The sequence below is a fragment of the Centropristis striata genome, chromosome 11 (genome assembly GCF_030273125.1).
Source record: "Centropristis striata isolate RG_2023a ecotype Rhode Island chromosome 11, C.striata_1.0, whole genome shotgun sequence".
Lineage (NCBI taxonomy): Eukaryota > Metazoa > Chordata > Actinopteri > Perciformes > Serranidae > Centropristis > Centropristis striata.
This window is the reverse complement of record NC_081527.1, coordinates 38091776-38110934: the sequence shown is the minus strand read 5'-3', so window position 1 is coordinate 38110934 and position 19159 is coordinate 38091776. Positions and strand designations below refer to the sequence as shown.

General features: G+C 38.6%; 1 protein-coding gene across 1 annotated transcript; it reads left to right on the top strand.

The window, feature by feature from the left end:
* The first annotated feature begins 983 nt into the window (after positions 1-983).
* olfml2bb (olfactomedin-like 2Bb) lies at positions 984-19128 on the top strand. The gene is made up of 9 exons (XM_059344538.1): positions 984-1533; positions 4933-5205; positions 6203-6310; positions 7435-7599; positions 7688-7901; positions 10726-11223; positions 12247-12423; positions 13438-13634; positions 17438-19128. The coding sequence occupies exons 1-9, from the start codon at positions 1249-1251 to the stop codon at positions 17825-17827; spliced, it is 2307 nt and encodes a 768-aa protein (XP_059200521.1). The 5' UTR covers positions 984-1248; the 3' UTR covers positions 17828-19128.
* The last annotated feature ends 31 nt before the right edge of the window (positions 19129-19159 follow it).

Genomic DNA, 19159 nt, shown 5'->3' with positions numbered 1-19159 from the left:
TGTTCTACGCTCTCATGCAAGACTTTCTAGCATTTACAACTGGACTGCTTCATGTTGCCGACTCGAATGTATGCCTTATGACAGACAAAAATGACTAATGGTTGCTGGGAATTTAGGATGCCTCATTTATGAATGAATGATACCTTGAATAGGGCGTCAAATATGTAAATAAAAGGGCGTTATCATAAATGCTTTCCCTCCCTTAAGGATATAAAATATGTAAGGATGAACCTGAGCAAGACTTGTGTGGATCTTGCAGGTTCAATAGTTTGGTAAGATGGCTATCATAAATAATTATTAATTATAATAAATTATATGACTTTATTTTCTCTAAGTCATAGCTCATTGGGGCACCATCTGTAAAACAGAAAAATATAGCCAATTCACCTAAATCAGTTTCATACATTTACTAAACTATCAATTTTGAACACTGATTAATAATGATGAATAAAAGTATAATCAAATTATCATATTTATATTTGGTAGTGGTTGAAGGAATTGTGAATTAATTACACAGAAGAGGATGGTATATCATTCACAGTGTACAACATTAAATACACAGTGTATTTAAGGTTTAAGGTAGGCTACTTAAAGGGATTATTGACTGTGTCCAACAGCTGGATAGAGAGACTGAAGAGGTTCTCTCTCTCTCTCTGTGTGTGTGTGTGTGTGTCTCTCTCTCTCTGTTTCTCTCTCTCTCTCTCTCTCTCTCTCTCTCTCTCCCTCTCTCTCTGTTTCTCTCTCTCTCTCTCTCTCTCTCTCTCTCTCTCTCTCTCTCTCTCCCTCCGTTTCTCTCTCTCTCTCTCTCCCCCTCCCTCCCTCCCTCCCTGGCTCAGACTCAGTCCTGGTCTGGACCGGCTCCGGTGTGGAGGTCTGTCCCATCTTACCGGCGACACGTCGCATGGAAGCGAACCGGCCTCCTTTGTCTCTACTATTTTATAGGCCTTTGTGAACAATTTTTAATTTTAATCCCTTTTTATCCCTTTAATGACAAACTTTTTGAAACTAACCCGAGTGCACTGGTCTGCTGTGTATTTTATTCTCCATGTCAGACTTGGAGCAGCATCCATTCGGCGCGTGGAGATGTTGAGACGCGTTTGAGGACCCATGGACACTCTGGAAAACTCTCACTTATTGTTTTGTTTGGAGGACTGAGGACTGACTGGACCTGCTCGGCCATTGTTGGCTCCAGCTACCTGATCATTACCTGGCTCTAGTTTCTTCATTGTCCTCTGCTGGTGTGGAGACATGTGGCGCAGATTGTCTCTGGTGATCTTCTGCTGCGCTGTGAGCGCTCTGGATGCTCTGGATGCTCTGGAGTCGGTCCGGAGCGCAGAGACGCTGCTGGGTAAGCCGAAAGGAGCAGCAGAGCCGGGTAAGCCGACCAGGGAGGCTCCCCCCGCGGCTACAGTGGAGGACAGTCTGCGGGGGAGGGAGCAGCAGTCCCCGGGGAGAGAGGAGGAGAGAGCTCCGCAGCCCACAGCCGAGCCGCTGGAGGACGAGCTGGACAACCAGGAGAACATCATCAGTCAGGTTAGTTACTGCAGCGACCCCCAATTTAACATGCATGACCAAAAAAAGGAAACAAAGTGACCAAAAAAGACACAAAATGACCAAAAAGACACAAGATGACCAAAAAAAGACACAAAATGACTAAAAAAGACACAAAATGACAAAAAAAGACACAAGATGACCAAAAAAAGACACAAAATGACACAGAAAAGAAACAAAACGACCAGAAAAAGACAAAATGACTAAAAAAAACACACAAAATGACAAAGAAAAGACACAAAATAACCAAAAAAGGAAACAATATGACCAAAAAGACACAAAATGACGCAGAAAAGAAACAAAATGACGCAGAAAAGAAACAAAATGACCAAAATAAGACAAAATGACTAAAAAAAGACACAAAATGACCAAAAAAGGAAACAAAATGACCACAAAATGATCAAAAAAGACACAAAATGACAAAAAGACTAAAACACATTAACACATGAACACTTTAACACAGTGGAGACAGAGCTGACTTCCAAAATGATTTGGCGACCCCCAGAAATCATCTCGCGACCCCAATTGGGGTCGCGAAATACACAGTATTTCTAGATATCTCAGATATCTAGAAATACTGTGTTGTAGAAATACTGCAAGGATAAGTCTTGCATTCAAAATGGTAGCATTGACATCAACACTTAAAGTTCCAAAAGTAGCCTAAAAGTACTCATTGTGCAGAATTCCAACTGTTTTCTTTACTGGGTAGCTAAATATTATATCATTTATTAGCTGATTTATACCTTCTTTAGGGCCAGATTTGAGAAGAATGGGGACGAGGCACGGCGGACAAAAGCACCACATTTTTTCCACATGATCTCCATCATCATAAGTTTCAATTTTGGGGTGGGAGCCACTACATCGAGATGGCAGCCATATGAAGTCTATGAGAACCAATATATCTTCCAAGCCGATTAGAAGGTCAATCTTGGTGTCAAAATCTACATTTTCTGGGTCAAGGGATGTTTTAAAACTATTGAGAATATCACTAGATGATTATTTTAATCGAATAGATATGTTCATTTTGGCCATTTATTTATGTAATTTCCAACTCAGTTCCTAAGCGGTCGGACATATATTAATATAGGTCATATACAGTGCATGTATTATATGTGAATAATCTTAATAGACAAATTATCTTATAACTGAAGCTTTCAAATAATTGTAAAGGGAGAAAAAAGTACAATGTAGTAGGGTTAGTACTAGAAATATATGAGTACAATAATGTCAACTGTAATTAAGTATATTTATTTAGTTACATTCCACCAATGTACAAAACTAGTAGAGGAAAGATTTCATATACTTTATTCACAAGTTCAGTTAACATGGAGATTTGTATGGGCCATGTTATATGCTTAAAGAATGATTACCCTGATAATGTGTGGAAGTATCAGATTAAACGAGCAGATTAAACCAAAGAGCAGTTAAATGTTCCTCTCATCTGATCTCAGATCTCAGCTGAGTCGTTGGGCTGCTTGGTGAACTCAAGAAAAATTTCCATCCACTTCAAGTGAAAAAACCACATGAGAATTCAAAGCACTTGTGCATTTTTGGAAACATTTTTGGTTTCCTTTTGCACTATAAACCTTAAATATCTCATTCAAGTAATCATATTAGACAGAAGTGTTTACTTGCATAACAAGAACTATATACTTTATTTTCCTCATGCACAATCCAAACCCAACAATTCGTCAGTTCAGCTTAAATGGCGTGTAAATCAGACCCAGGCTCTGTGTGTGTGTGTGTGTGTGTGTGTGTGTGTGTGTGTGTGTTCACCACGGCAACAGGCTGCATCCTTCTGGTGGTTAGTTATGTAACATCCTTCAGACTGTACGTGCTCCAAACCAAAAGTGGCTGTTTGTAAACGCCCGGAGCGATCTTCTTCTTCTTCTCAGGGAGAAACTCAACATCATCACCATGCTGCAAGTATTTCTGCTTCATACACTACTGGTCAAAAGTTTTAGAACACACCAACTTTTCCAGAATTTAATTGAAAATGATGCAGTTTAATGTCTCAGTGTACTCTGAAATTAATGCACATTTGCAACATTTAAAATTCTTTATTGAGCATGATAGTGTTTTGAAAGTAAAAAAAGATTCTAAATCACATTTTATGTTAGACTAAAGGACTAAAAAAAGACACAAAATGACTAAAAAAAGACACAAAATGTCAAAAGAAGACACCAAAAGACACAAAATTACTAAAAGAAGACACCAAAAGACACAATATGACTAAAAAAGACACAAAATGACCAAAAAAAGACACAAAATGACCAAAAAAAGACACAAAATGACTAAAAAAAGACACAAAATGACCAAAAAAAGACACAAAATGACTTCCAAAGACATGAAAAGAATTCAAAAATGGACAAAATAGCCCAAGACTCCATAGAGTTAAGTTGTTAACCCATTTCTTGTTCCCTGAAAAAGGCCTACTTGTATAATTCTGAAATGTACATTATTTTTCAGTTTTGGTTAAGCTTACCTTTTTTTATTTACCTCTGGCAGTTCACCACTTACCTTTGTACCCTTTCAAGCTGTTCATTGGACTTGAACTGCTTGAATTTCAATAAAAAACTGGAAAAATTGGGCTGTTCTAAAACTTTTGACCCGTAGTGTATATTCTAGGTCTATTCTGCTCTACAAAGCCTAGCTGCAGTAACTACAGTTTTGGTCGAAATTGAGTTATAACTTAAAAATGAACTCCTTGATGTCTGTTTTATTGTGTGACAAAGGTTTAGATTTCAATTTTACTTTATTTCAGAGAAATAATAATGTAAACATATAATCCATTTGGCTTGCCAATTAAAAAATGTTTTAAAAAAAACATAAAGTAGTTTTTCTCAGTTTTAGACCTACTATACAACTAAAGGGTTAAACTGAGAAAACTGCTTTAAAGTTTTTTAATGTTTTTAACTTACAAGCCAAATGGGTTATAGGTAGGTCAGTGATATAACACTTATTTCTACAATGATGATGTAATTTTTATGCTCAAAAATCATGACGATTTATTTGACCTTTGACCCCAAAAATGTAGTTACTGCACTCTGGTTTTGCATTGCTGTAAAAGGTTTAGTAGTAATGCAAAGTCAGTCAAGTGAAGTTACTGTGGTCTGCTTTGGTTTTGAGTTGGAGTTTGTAATTATTGTAATTTTTCTATAATGATTTCTCTGCAATAAAGCAAAATTGAAATCTAAAACTTTGTCACACGATAAAACAGACATTAAGGAGTTCATTTTTAGTTATAACTCAATTTCGACCAAAAAGTGTAGTTACTGCAGTGAGGCTTTACAGGTCAGTATAGAGACAAGAAGGAGACAGCCTGAGTTAGCTGAGAAAGATACAGAAAAATAAACTTTGTGTGTTCTTTTGTTCTTTCAGCTGCTGGGTGATTACGACAAAGTAAAGACGGTGTCCTCGGGCTCCGACTGTGTGTGCCGCTGTGTTGTTCGACCAATCAAACGCTCCGACTGCAGCCGTATCCATGACAGCGACCCAGCATCGCTGTCCCAGGATCATTACACCGTAGAGACCATCACTAAGGGAACAGACTGTCAGCAGTGTGTGTGTATGGCTCCACCGTCAGCTGTTAACCCCTGTGAGGGAGAGTACAGGTTCAAGAAACTACAAGAGGCCAGCAGAGACGACATCAAGGTAAACACACACACACACACACACACACACACACACACACAAAGTCACTTTCACTGTTTTTCTAAGAGATTAGTTCAGGTCATGTAGAGTTTGAACTGCGAGCTGTATCTGTGATATCTGGAGGATATGATCTGTGTCTTGTGCTTTGTTGTGTACGATGTGTTGTTTGTATTTGTGTTGCACTAAAAATCAGAGACTGTTCATATTTTTAAAAGCAAACTTAAGACGTATCTTAACTTTAGACTTTTTAAATTTGGCTTTAAAATCACAATAATACTGTATTGTGAATCAAGTACGGGGATAAAATCGTTTCGTGGGGCCTCTGGGGATCCACACCTCTAGTGTACACGTTTGAGATTATAGATGTTTATAGTTGTTATGTTATTATTATGACACATAGGGAGCTTAATCTCCAGGTTCCCAGCATTCAGATGGTCTCCACCACTTGTTCATAGCATCTACTGTTCACCTGCTATCTCCCTCTGTCCCACTGTCACAACCCCCTGTAGAATGAGGTGGAAACCTAAGGGGTTAACCCATTGAAGCCTGGAAAGTGGATATGTCGTTTTGTAGTATTTGTATAAGCTCTCAGATACTTTTTGAATTTCATTTCTATCTGCTACAGAGGCTGAAAAATCTATTATTTAGTAGAAGCGTTGACACTTCTGTTGAATTTCCAGAAAAACTTCAGGTTTTAGCTTTATTTGGACATCACTCGTTGAACTTTGGACTGTCTGTAAAGCAATTTGCTCCTCAAGGACATGAAAGCTTTTTTTAAATGATGAACCTTGATTTTACTTATTTCATCCCAATCATCATCATTATTTCAGCCTGTAAAGGTCCATAGTTGGACGTAGGCCTTCCCCCGCTCTCCCCACTTTTGCCTATCTCGTGCTGTTCTATGCCAGTATTTTTCTGTTTTGTTGAGAATGTCTGGCCGTCTTGTGTTTCTACGTCCTGTGTTTGGTGTGTGTCCCCTCTATGTTGACATGTCCAGCTGGCGACCATCATCGACCTGTTGGAGGGATCTCTGTACGGACTGGACCTGCTGAAACTCAACTCTGTCACCACCAAGCTGCTGAGGAGGGTGGACAACATGGAGAAGGTACACACACACACACACACACACACACACACACACACACACACACACACACACACAGACACACACAGACACACACACACAGATCACACTGTTACGAAACGGCTCGATTTTGTGAGCTGTAACATGTGAAAAAGGAATAGAATTGAGGTGGAACGTAACACTGGGAGGTTCTGGTTAAATCAGGTGTTTATTAACCAGTAAGAGAAAACTTTTATACAACAAACTTTAACGAAAAGAGGCTGTATGGGGCTGACAATAGGCAATACAATATAAAATAAATTAAATTACCAAACTCTTGGCTTAAAGAGAACTCTAAGAAACAGAAGGAGGTCAGCACCCATAAGCTTTCACAAACCAACAAAACAAACTAAGAGTTAAACAAAGGATGTCCAAACTCTTGGTGTTCTTTATCTAACAAATTGACAATCTACAACATTTACAAAAAGTCCAAGAAAACACACTGTCTGAAACCCCTTAGACAGTCAAACAATACTGCTGCAACACACACTAATACAATACTCCTAATTTACACAAATTGATATAACCCAACAGCAAAGGCAGACTGCTCACTGTCTCACAGCCGCCATGAACTGTGGACACATGAGCCTTTTATAAGGTGCAGCCTGTTGATTGAAGTCCTGATTGGCTGACTTACAGGAATCTCCGCCGCACCAATCACAGACAAGTAGAGGCAGTAGAACCAGGAAGTAGGCGGTCTCACAGCTCCAGAAGGGCCAACCAACTCCGGGCAACCTCACTATCACTTTACATAAATAGTAGAGTAATTTGGAGAAACAATAAAATAAAGAACGGCAGCCAGCCGTAACAACACACACACACACACACACAGATCACACACACACACACACACACACACACACAAACACACACAAACACACGCACACACACACACACACACACACAGACACAGACCCCGTTCTCCCGACAAGTTCTCTCATTTCTCTTTCAGCATGCAGCAGATTTGAATATCAAAGCACTTTGGAGATGTCAAGGATTACTTTGATAGAAACCACTCTAGCACCACTGGTGTATTATTGTATTCTGCCATGTGAACTGTTCTCAGGGTGGACTGGTAACGCCCTGTCATCATGTGTGCTCTCCAGGCTTTTGCCCGTAATTTCACTGAGAGAGCGAGAGAAAAAGAACGTGTGAAGGAGCGAGCCAAAGAAAAGGAGAAAGAGAAGAAGGCCCAGCAGAAGAAAAAGAAAGTGAATGATTTGGAGCGTGCAGGACAGAAAAGTGGAGCAGGTGCCTTCGCCAACAAGCAGGTATTACCTGTCAATCAGAAGACAGAATCACATGTCTCATCTGTTTAAAAAGAGATTAATAATTTATTGAAAATCCTGTGTCTTTCAGAAGAATTATGAAGGTCAGCTGAAGAAGAACCAACAACAAGACGGTCTGGAGCAACAACAGCCGACCAGGAACAAGACCAAGACCAGCAGAGAGAAGACGGAGGCCAAGCAGCCCGTGAAGGTGGTCCGGGGCGTGACCTTCTACAAGGCGGAGCAGCAGGAGAGCTTCAGAGAGGAGGAGGAGGAGGAGGAGGAGAGAGTGAGAGGAAGATATAGTGAGTGGAAACATACATTTATTATGGAAATACTTCAAATAATGTCAAAGAAAACCACATTGGATGGATGTTTTCTGAACAAACATCTTCCGCCTGGTGATTTTTTTTGTAACTTTGCACACAATAATTCAGCAAAGATGCATCAGATTTCATTGTCGGGTTGTTTCTGATCTTTTTGACTATCAGGGTCATTGGAACTTTGTTTCAATGGGTTTTTTTTGCCAGTGGGGCAAAAATGTGACATTGTAGCAATTTGCTTGTAATATAAATGTTGTTTAAATAAATGTGTTTTATAGATGGATGGATGGAAGAATGGATGGAAGAATGGATGGATGGATGGATGGATGGATGGATGGATGGATGGATGGATGGATGGATGGAAGAATGGATGGGTGGGTGGGTGGATGGATGGATGGATGGATGGAAGGATGGATGGAAGAATGGATGGATGGATGGATGGGTGGGTGGATGGATGGATGGATGGATGGGTGGGTGGGTGGATGGATGGATGGATGGATGGATGGATGATGGATGGATGGAAGAATGGATGGATGGATGGATGGATGGATGGATGGATGGATGGATGGATGGATGATGGATGGATGGAAGAATGGATGGATGGATGGATGGATGGATGGATGGATGGATGGAAGAATGGATGGATGGATGGGTGGGTGGATGGATGGATGGATGGATGGATGGATGGATGGATGGGTGGGTGGGTGGGTGGATAGATAGATAGATAGATAGATAGATAGATAGATAGATAGATAGATAGATAGATAGATAGATAGATAGATAGATGGATGAATCTATGATGAGTCTGATTTTACAATAAAACCTTTGCTAAAATATTTGGTAAGGCTTTATAATAAGGTCCTTAATAACCATTAATTAACAAGTAATAAGGCATTGTTCTCGCTTTAGATCCGGTAGTTGCAAAAAGCATAGTTAACTTATAGTTAACTTATAATAGATGAGCAATAAAGTATATTTTGATATCAATAAGCAAACAAAATAAGATTAATAAAGGCATGGCAAAGACATAATGGGTGGGTCATGGGTGTTTGTAATGCTATTATTAACAGTTATATGAGCTTATAAACACACAATAATGTTAATAAGCATCTTGTAAGGACTTACAAGGGCCTTATTACTTGTTAATTAATGGTTATTACAAGGACCTTAATATAAAGCGTTACCAAATATTTAAAAATTTGCAAAGAAATTGGATTCAAACTGAGAAATTAAACATTTGCAGGAAATTTAATTAAATAATGTGCAGATAAATTAAACATTTGCAAAGATGAACAGGAAAATAATGCACTTAAAATGCATTTACAGTATGTTTACATACTTAACAGTAAGGTTCCACCGTGATGGTTTTAAACAGATACAGATCATTGTGTAGTGAAGCTGCTCGTGGACAATATTTTACACAATGTTCAGCATCTTTAAATATGACCACGATGAGTTTCCATTGTTTTTTTATTCAGTGCCCCTGAAGCAGAGTTTATATGAAGTGGGAAACTCGCCACTTACCGCCAACAGCTGCGTCTCCACAATCCAAGATGCTATCATTATACTGTGGGACAGTGTTGTTGTAGCCTTGCATCAGTGTCTCTAATATCCACCATCAATGCAAAAGGGCCTGGGCTGATTTTTCTGCAGCCTGTAATTCCAACACTGGTTTTCCTTTCTGCTCCATAAATTGTCCAATTTCCTCTCATAAATCTAAGAAGTGCATCAGCCGGGCTCCTCCTCTGCACCTCCTCTCTCTGCTGTGGTATGGATAATAGATAGATAGATTACTTTATTCATCCCCGAAGGGAAATTCGGTAATAATGTCTTTGACAGCAAGAACGTGACAATGGTTCAGATCTCTGGGTCGGATGGAATTAACAGTTTGGACAAACACCTCCATGAGCTGCAACATGACGGGCTTTAACTTTCTCTCACTTATAAACGAGTGAAAAACTGCACATGACTCCTACAACAGGTCTTGTCAATTGTGTTTGTGCATAAAATATTAAAGATAATGATCGATTTATGGTGTGATGCTCCGTATACATCCAGTCAGTAACAAGTCACATGTTTAATGTCCAAAGGTCAACTCCAACAATAAGCAGAAAGCTGCTAAAATACTTTGTAGAGTTCAGATAAATATCTGGGTAATAATTGTAGGTTTTCTTCAATTTCTTGTTCATTTTAATGCCTGGTAAAACTAAAGGTACATGTGTACATGTTATAATGATGACAACAAAAATAGCTCATTGCAGTTTAATTTAACAGCTGATATCTAGACATTTTCCATGGTTTTCTTCATAATAACCTAAATCATTATCAAGAAAACCATGGAAAATGTCTAGATATCAGCTCTAAATTAAACTCTCATCAGTTATTTTTGTTGTTATTTTTATATTTGTCCAAACAAATTAACCTTTAGTCGTACCAGGCATTAAAATGAACAAGAAATTGAAGAAAACAAGGGTCTAACAATTTTTTCCATGACTGTACATGAGTGAAAAACTGCATGACTCCTACAAAAGGCCTTGTCAATTGTGTTTTGTGCCTAAAATATTAAAGATAATGATCGATTTATGGTGTGATACATATTTATCCAGTCAGTAACAAGGAAGATGTTTAATGTCCATTGGTCAGCCCAAACAATGAGCAGAAAGGTGGTTATTATACATTGTTAATATAAAACATAATGTGCAAAACTAACAGCTATAATAGGCAAATAGAACTGTCTGAATAAGAATAATTCTTAACATATAACTGTCCCTCTCCTCTTCTGTCTCTCATCTTACTTCTTTTACAGCAACTATTGCAAATACTGACGCACTGATCTGGGACCAGAAGCCCCCTACCAGGACTTCCCCGACCAGGACTCTAAGACCTCCAACCACTGTTAGTCTCCTTGATGAATCCAGATTAGTGCTGAGCTCAGTGTCACCCACACAGCCACCAACAGCTCCACCAACTACCACCCAACAAACCACAACGACAAGCACAGCAGCTCCCACCACCATGGTACCAACAACTGAATTAACCACCATTCTACCAACAACTGGACCAACCACCGTGGTACCAACAACAACAACGACTCCAAAACCAACAACGACCAAACTGAACCCAACTACTTCCCAACAAACCACTATTCAGCCCACCAGGCCCGCCAATCAGCAAACCACCATCTCAGACAATAAAGCTCCACCGACTGATGCGTCTCTCAGGGCCCAACCTCCACCAAGACCCAAGAGTGGACTCAGCTGGACGGAGAGTCCTGCTGACCAACCAAAGACCACCAAAAAGCCTGGTAGATATATATATATATAAATATATATACACTACTGGTCAAAAGTTTTAGAAGACACCAACTTTTCCAGAATTTAATTGAAAATTATGCAGTTTAATGTCTCAGTTTACTCTGAAATTAATGCACATTTGCAACATTTAAAATTCTTTATTGAGCATGATAGTGTTTTGAAAGTAAAAAAAAGATTCAAAATCACATTTTATGTTGGACTAAAGGACTAAAAAAAGACACAAAATTACTAAAAAAAGACACAAAAAGACACAAAATTACTAAAAAGACACTAAATGACTTACAAAGACATGAAAAGAATTCAAAAATAGACAAAATAGCCCAAGACTCCATAGAGTTAAGTTGTTAACCCATTTCTTGTTCCCTGAAAAAGGCCTACTTGTATAATTCTGAAATGTACATTATTTTCCAGTTTTGGTTAAGCTTACCTTTTTTTATTTACCTCTGGCAGTTCACCACTTACCTTTGGACCCTTTCAAGCTGTTCATTTGACTTGAACTGCTTGAATTTCAATAAAAAAATGGAAAAATTGGGGTGTTCTAAAACTTTTGGCCTGTAGTGTATATATATATATTTATATATATACACTACAGGCCAAAAGCTTGGAAGCAAGATCAAACTTGTACAAAAAAAGATCATCATTGCTATACTTTGCAACAAAATAAACATGAGTATTATTTAAAGAGTCACTTATTAGGACACATGTTGACTCTAATTATCAGGTCTTTGGGTTTCTATTGCTTAGACTTTGTGTTTCCTTCTTTCCTTAATGTATAGATCTGTACGCTTGCTTCTTTTGTCAGAGATATGAACACAGTTGAGATTTAGTGGGATTTTTGTATCAAATCTCTCAAAAGCCAAAGAGCTAGAGTGAATAATGCAAACTATGATTTGTTTTTTACTTTTGCACTGAAGTTGTGACTCTTGCAAATCTTCTGAACCATAAAACTTATTTTCTTATGTTAACATTTGATGACTGATACTAATCATGATTCTCCATGTTGGTCCCTGCAGCGGTGTGTAAGGACACGGTGGCCAGCCTCTCTGAACCGGTGGAGCAGAACTCTTACGGCCTCAGTGAGGGAGCCTGGATGAGAGACGCTCGCGGCCATGGCAACGTCGTCTACGTTACTAATGGTCACTATGGCAACAACCTCCTGGAGTTCCGAGACATGGACACCTTCAAAACAGGTAACGGAGCTGTTGGCAGTTAGAAGCATCTGTTGCAGCTACATGACTTCATGGTTTGGAGAAAGACTGGTAATGTCTGTAATGGTAAGGTAATGCATATTGAATATTAAGTTAACTGGTTCTTATTTCTATCTTATTACTTAAACGGGGCAGATGCATGTATATGTATAGGGCTTTATATACTGTATGTGTGTAAATGTTTATATGTTTATGGACATCTGTTTAATGGTGTCTATGTGAGTATGTGTATGAATATGTATATGCATCTAGCCTACGCTGTTTTAGTTTATGTTTATTTATTTTTTTCGGTTTGAAAAGAAGAATTAATAAAATGAAAAAAAAATAAAAAATGAAACTTGTTTATTAAAGCTTATATATATATTTGTCATAGTCAAGGTTATTATAGTTAACGAAAACTAACGAAATAACAAAAACTAGAATTGAAAAAACATTTTCGTTAACTGAAATAAAAATAAAATCAAGAGTTTTAAAAAAACGATAACTAACTGAAACTGTACTGTGTGGTTACAAAACTAACTAAAACTAACTAAAATTATAGTGAAAATGTCCTTAGTTTTCGTCTTTGTTAACTTTTTTCATATGTAATTCTTTTGGTTGATATGAAATCTATTTCATCTATTTGGTTTTATGTCTTAATAAACTTATTGGGGCTGAGACGGATCAGACAAAGGAAACAAAGGAAACATTTATTGTGACCTTATTGAATCTGGACCCAACAAATACCCCATTACAAAAAAACTAAAACTAACATGAAAACTAATAAAAACTAAACTAAAACTAAGCATTTTCCAAAAAATAAAAACTAATTAAAACTAACGAAATCACTCTGAAAACTAACTAAAACTAACTGAATTTGAAAACAAAAATTGACAACGAAATTAAAACTAAAACTAATGAAAAATCCAAAACAATTATAACCTTGGTCATAGTTGAGTGATGGTTCCAGCCTAACTAACCAGCTGCCTGTATGTTGTGTGTGTTCTTCCTGCTCAGGTCAGACCAGTAACTCATACAAGCTTCCCTACAGCTTCACTGGAACGGGCCACGTGGTGTTTAACGGAGCGTTCTACTACAACCGAGCCTTCAGCAGGGACATCATCAGGTACGACCTGAGGCACAGATACGTAGCTGCATGGACCACGCTACATGATGCTCTGCTAGAGGAGCATGTTCACAGGACACAAACTGAGGTGAGAGCAGTGATGATTTACTGTTGGAATACATTTGGAACGTTTTAAAGGGTCATAAAAGGTCAGAGCAGGGAACAAAAACACTACAAATCACTGGAGTTCAAAAGGTCAAATAGAAAGTGGTAGAAACAACTGCTGTAGTTTAGTTTATGGTTCATTTTAAGTCTGATTTTACCACTTTGCTCTGATAAAAGTGAAAAAAAAAGAGTCTTAGTAGATCAATACCTCCTTCATGTTTGTGTGCAGAGTTGGAGGCAGTGAAATCAGCTGCCTTGGCTCTTTAACCCTCAGAGCTGGTTCAAATATAGTGCACACTTAGTACACTGCAAAAAAGCCAACTTGTATTTTTTGGCCTAAAACAGTGATTTAAGTTGGTAAAACTTGGAAATATAAATTATTGACATTTAGGGCAATAATGTAAGTTAGCACAACAAAGGAAGCCAGTTGTCTGCTCAAAAACAAGTTGGTGAGTTGTTGTTACTGATATCTTTAAGTTGGGGTTCACAACAAGGGACAATAGTTCTGATAACTCTTATTTCTTTGTTGGGAAATTCGGTCATTAGTGAAAGCTAGCGGCTAACTGATGCTAGCGGCTAACTGATGCTAGCGGCGCTGCTTGTTACAGCTACAAGAGTAGCCATTAGCGTATCAATGCTAACTCAAAATTGTTGTTGATATTATTTCCAACTTTTTTTAGGCTTAATTTTTATAGTTGAATCAGTATAAGGGGAGTTACACACTATAACTTTTTCTGAACAGATATCTGTTCAGTTCTTCTGTGCAGTGGTTAGTGTGCGTTGCCAGATCTGCAGCTGGTGAGCAAAGGTTTAAGTATACGCTTCTGTTCAGCCACAATGGTGCTGCACCAAATGTGGCAACCTTACTATTACGACAAGCCTAAAAAAATACATTCACCACATAACTACTACCAAAATGACAAAGGTAAGGGTTGGGTCACAACGGGTCAGGAGAAGGTCAGACAGGAAGCTTTTTCTCCTCTGATCCAGTTCATTTTGCAAAGGCTAAATGTCCTGATTCCAGCTTGGTGCACAGGAATCAATCTAAACTAAACAAAGAAAACAAGTTCCACAATCACCATGTGCTTCTTTGTTGGCACAATATAAATTCAAGTTCACTTTTTTTTACTTCTACTGAGGCAAGCACATCATGCAAATCACCATTTTTAATATAATATATAAACAATCTTCACACTTTAACAGATTTCCTTCTTTTTAACTGAAAGACAGCAGGACATTTCTCTCAGCTGTTGACCTTTTCAGCAGTTTTCCAAGAGAGATTAATTATGCTGCGTTATTCACCTCGGAAATAACAAGTCAGGGGCAGGAAGGACAGTGCTCCAACATTATTTTTAAGGGCTGAGGAGAGTAGGATTTTTTTCCTAGCCATCGTTAGCAATACCAACCTATTATAATAACAACCTATTATGTGGTATTTTGTGCATACAAACACTAGAGCAACGTATCCACAGGTTCAAGTTGAACAGTTCTGTGTTTAAAACAGATTTACTGAGTCAGGAGTCCTACAGCAGAGGGTGAAATGCAACTTTCCTGTTCAAATGGATCACACCATTAGAAATCTTGCTTCTTGTAAGAAGGTGTCAAAGATAATTCATTTACTTTTCTGTATGTGTAGCTTGTTGCCCTCACAGATAAAGATCAGTGGTGGAATGCAACTAAGTCACTAAAGTACTGTACTTAAGAAAACCACAAGCACCTAAAAATTGTACTTGAGTATTTTCATTTTGTGTAACTTTATACTTCTACTTCACTGTATTTAGAGGCAAATATTGTACTTTTTACTCCACTACATTTAGCTGCCAGCATACTTTTCAGGTTGAGATTTAACATGAAAAACATTATCAATTTAAAATTATGCATTTTCATTAATTAAACCACATAAAAGTTTTTGAGTAGTTAAAATGACAGTAAACAGTAAATTAAAGCTTACATAAATGCATCAAAAATAATAATACAATCATATATTTGGACAATCTGAGTGGGTCCATTCTGTATAGTGAGTATTTTTACTTTTGATACTTTAAGTACATTTTGATGCTGATACTTTTGTACTTTTACTTCAGTAAGTTTTGAATGCAGGACTTTTACTGTAGTGGAGTAATTTCACAGTGTGCTATCAGTACTTTTATTGAAGTAAGAGATCTTTGGAAAGTAGGTTTAATACGAGCTGGGTGATAATTACTCTATTTGTGTTAGGATTCTGCTTCTGTTTGGACCCCAGAGCAGAGAAATATATGCAAAAAGAGGTTATTTTACAGTTGAAGAGGCAGGGAGCTGGCTGGACATGAGGGCTGAGCATGTGGAAGGACTCAGGAACTGGACGAACAAAGACGAGGCAGCGAGGCACACAGGAATCTGACCAGGAGGGGAACAGCACAGAGTTGGAGGGAAAGTCACAAGAGCAGAAACACATCAGCACTATCCAACAGGACAAAATGTGACCAATTATTCCTAAACATTTAATCCAAGTGGCTATAATTTAATGCTTTGATTCGGCAAACTGTCTTTTTAATATAGAATTTCCTGATATATTTTTACATTATATCTTTTTTTTTTTTCTTTACATTTACTTGCCTAAGTAGGTGTATGTTTATGTTTATATTGTATATCTTTTATGTATTTTTTAGTTAATGGGTGAGCTGGCCAAACACAAAGCACTCAATTCTCTGTTCAGCAAGTTTTATTAGCACATTCGTGTTCCATACACCGCACAATCCCGAATGGCTCTTTTACAGTACAACAAAGCCCCGTACACCGCACGACTTATGACTGTTGCACTTTTCAGCAAGACTCAAAGCAGCTCTATCTTCCTGCCCTGTACCTCACATCAGGACAGACCCCACTCATCTGTGTTCCCCTCAATCATGGTGTTATCAGAGCTAAATTCACAGAGTCAGTTCCCACAATGCCTTGTGTCTTGAATATCAAGTAGGTCGCCGCCTACTTCTTGTACCACCATGACAGGAAGTACCAAATTTCCTTCACACACCAGACATAAAATACTTGTCATACAGTGAAATCATGAGAAGCCATAAAGATCATAAGAACTTTATTTGAAACTATTATCAATGCCCGGTATAGATTGATTAACTATAATATTCTACATCAATAATACCTTACCCCAGAAAAATTACATTAATTCAAATCTAACCTGTCGGAAATGTGCTTCAGATGTGATGCTGAAGTTGGTTCCTTTTTGCACTGTACCTGGCTGTGTATGGAAGTTAGACCCTTCTGGCATGATATCTGTTCCACTTTAACCAAGATCACAGGAATAAATGTTCCAGTGGACCCTGAACTTTGTTTATTGGGGAACTTTACAAGTATTCGCCGCTCTTTGAACAATGCACAGCTCAAATTTATTGAAGTTGCTCTATGTGTGGCTAAGAAGTGCATTGCAGAATCATGGAACTCTGACTCCCCTCTTCTTATTGATAGGTGGTCTGTTGAATGAATAGATAGATAGAGATGAATAGTTGTATCCCTCTGGAAAAAATCACCTATTGTCTCAGAAAACGATATAACACCTTTCTGAAAATTTGGCAACCATATTTAGACCATATCGGTCCATCTCTTACACCAAGTGCTTAATGTAATCGTTTGTATTGACCTTGAACACTGACTTTGTGAGGGGCTTTGTTATGTCTCTATACTGTTGGTATATTGTATGTTTATATTTGTACACATTACATGTATAAAACTGAAAATAAAACTTTACTTGAGCTATTAGTTCCTGTGTAGATAACAGCGTGTTGTGTCCTCCAGGTGGAGTTTGCTGTGGATGAGTCGGGGCTGTGGCTGCTCTACCCGGCTCTGGACACCGAGGGTTTCCACCAAGAGGTGATGCTGCTGATCCACCTCCGGCCCCGAGACCTGCAGCCCATACAGACCTTCCGCACGGGTCTCCGGCGTGGTCGCTACGGAAACAGCTTCCTGGTGTGCGGCGTGCTGTACGGAGTGAACAGCATGCAGCACCGATACGCCAACGTGACGTACGCCTTCGACACGCACACGCTCACACACACCGTGCCCAGCCTCGCCTTCACCAACATGCACGCTCAGACCTCCCAGCTGGCTTACTGCCCGCTGGGCAAGAAACTCTACGCCTGGGACGCCGGGCATCAGATGACCTATGATGTCATCTTTGCTTATTAGCACAATGAATGGACACATAGCAAACCCAGAAAGAAGCCACAGGAAGCAGAAGAAGTGACATAATACCTAAACGGATATTTTTTATCAGTGTTTTGTTTTTTAAGTGACTGTGGATCAGTCTGAATGTGTTTTATAAGGACCTGAGCTGACACCAAAGTCAGTTTTAACCAGCACTTAACTCCAAAGAAGTCAGCAAAAGACAAAACCCCGGTAGTCATAGGAATGAATGTAAATAAATGTATTCACTTATTTCACTATTTCTACAAATGTAAAGTTTCCTCTGATCGTAAAACTCTGTTGACCCGTCCTCTGAACTTTGGAAACAACTTTGGTTAGCAGAGAACACATCTATTTTTCCTGTATTTTCACAGATTTGCACACATTTATCCTATTGGTATTTACCAGAACATCATAATACAGTTTTGTTGAATTAAGTGTGAGTGTGATGGAGAAATCACTGGTGTGAGCAGCTGTCCATGTCCACTCCCATATTTATTTCCATTCCATTCAATTTTATTTATATAGCCCAGAATCACAAATCACAAATTGCCTTGAAGGGCTTTCCACTCAAATGGTTCTTAAAAAATGCCAATAATGACCCTGTTAATCCCATTCTTCATGTGCTTTGAGCAATCAGGTCTGTGGACAAACAAGATGATTTCTTACATCAAGTTTCATAAATGATGAACACTGTGGAGGAGAGTTCTCTATATACACTCACCAGCCACTTTATGAGCCAGCGAGGTGTACCTAATAAAGTGGCTGTGTGATCTTCTGCTTCAAGGTTGGACATGTTGTGAGTTCAGAGATGCTCTTCTGCAGACCTTGGTTGTAACCAGTGGCTATCTGAGTTACTGTTGAACCAGTCTGTTCATTCTCCTCTGACCTCTGACCTCTGACCTCAACAAGGCATCAAGGCTCTCTGGATATTTTCTCTGTAAACTCTGGAGGAAATCCCAGTAGATCACCAGTTTGTGAACCATCACTCACAGCAACAACCGTGCCACATTCAAAGTCCTTTAAATCACTTTTCTTCCTCATTCTGATGCGCTTTGACCTTCAGCAGCTCGTCTTCACCGTGTCCACATGACGAAATGCAATTGAGTTGCTGCCGTGTGATTCTGCTATATGATTTCTTCTGTATCTCCATGTTGATTGTTGAAGCACAATGAACAGAAACCAACTGGTGGTGCTGCTGTGTGTTGTTCACAAGCTCAAGTTCATGAACTTTTGGAAGGTACCACCTTAATAATAAAACAGAACTTAATAATAAAACCCTTAATAAATCTTTTATGGAAGAAAATCTGTGTCATCGGAGTTTGAAATACAAAA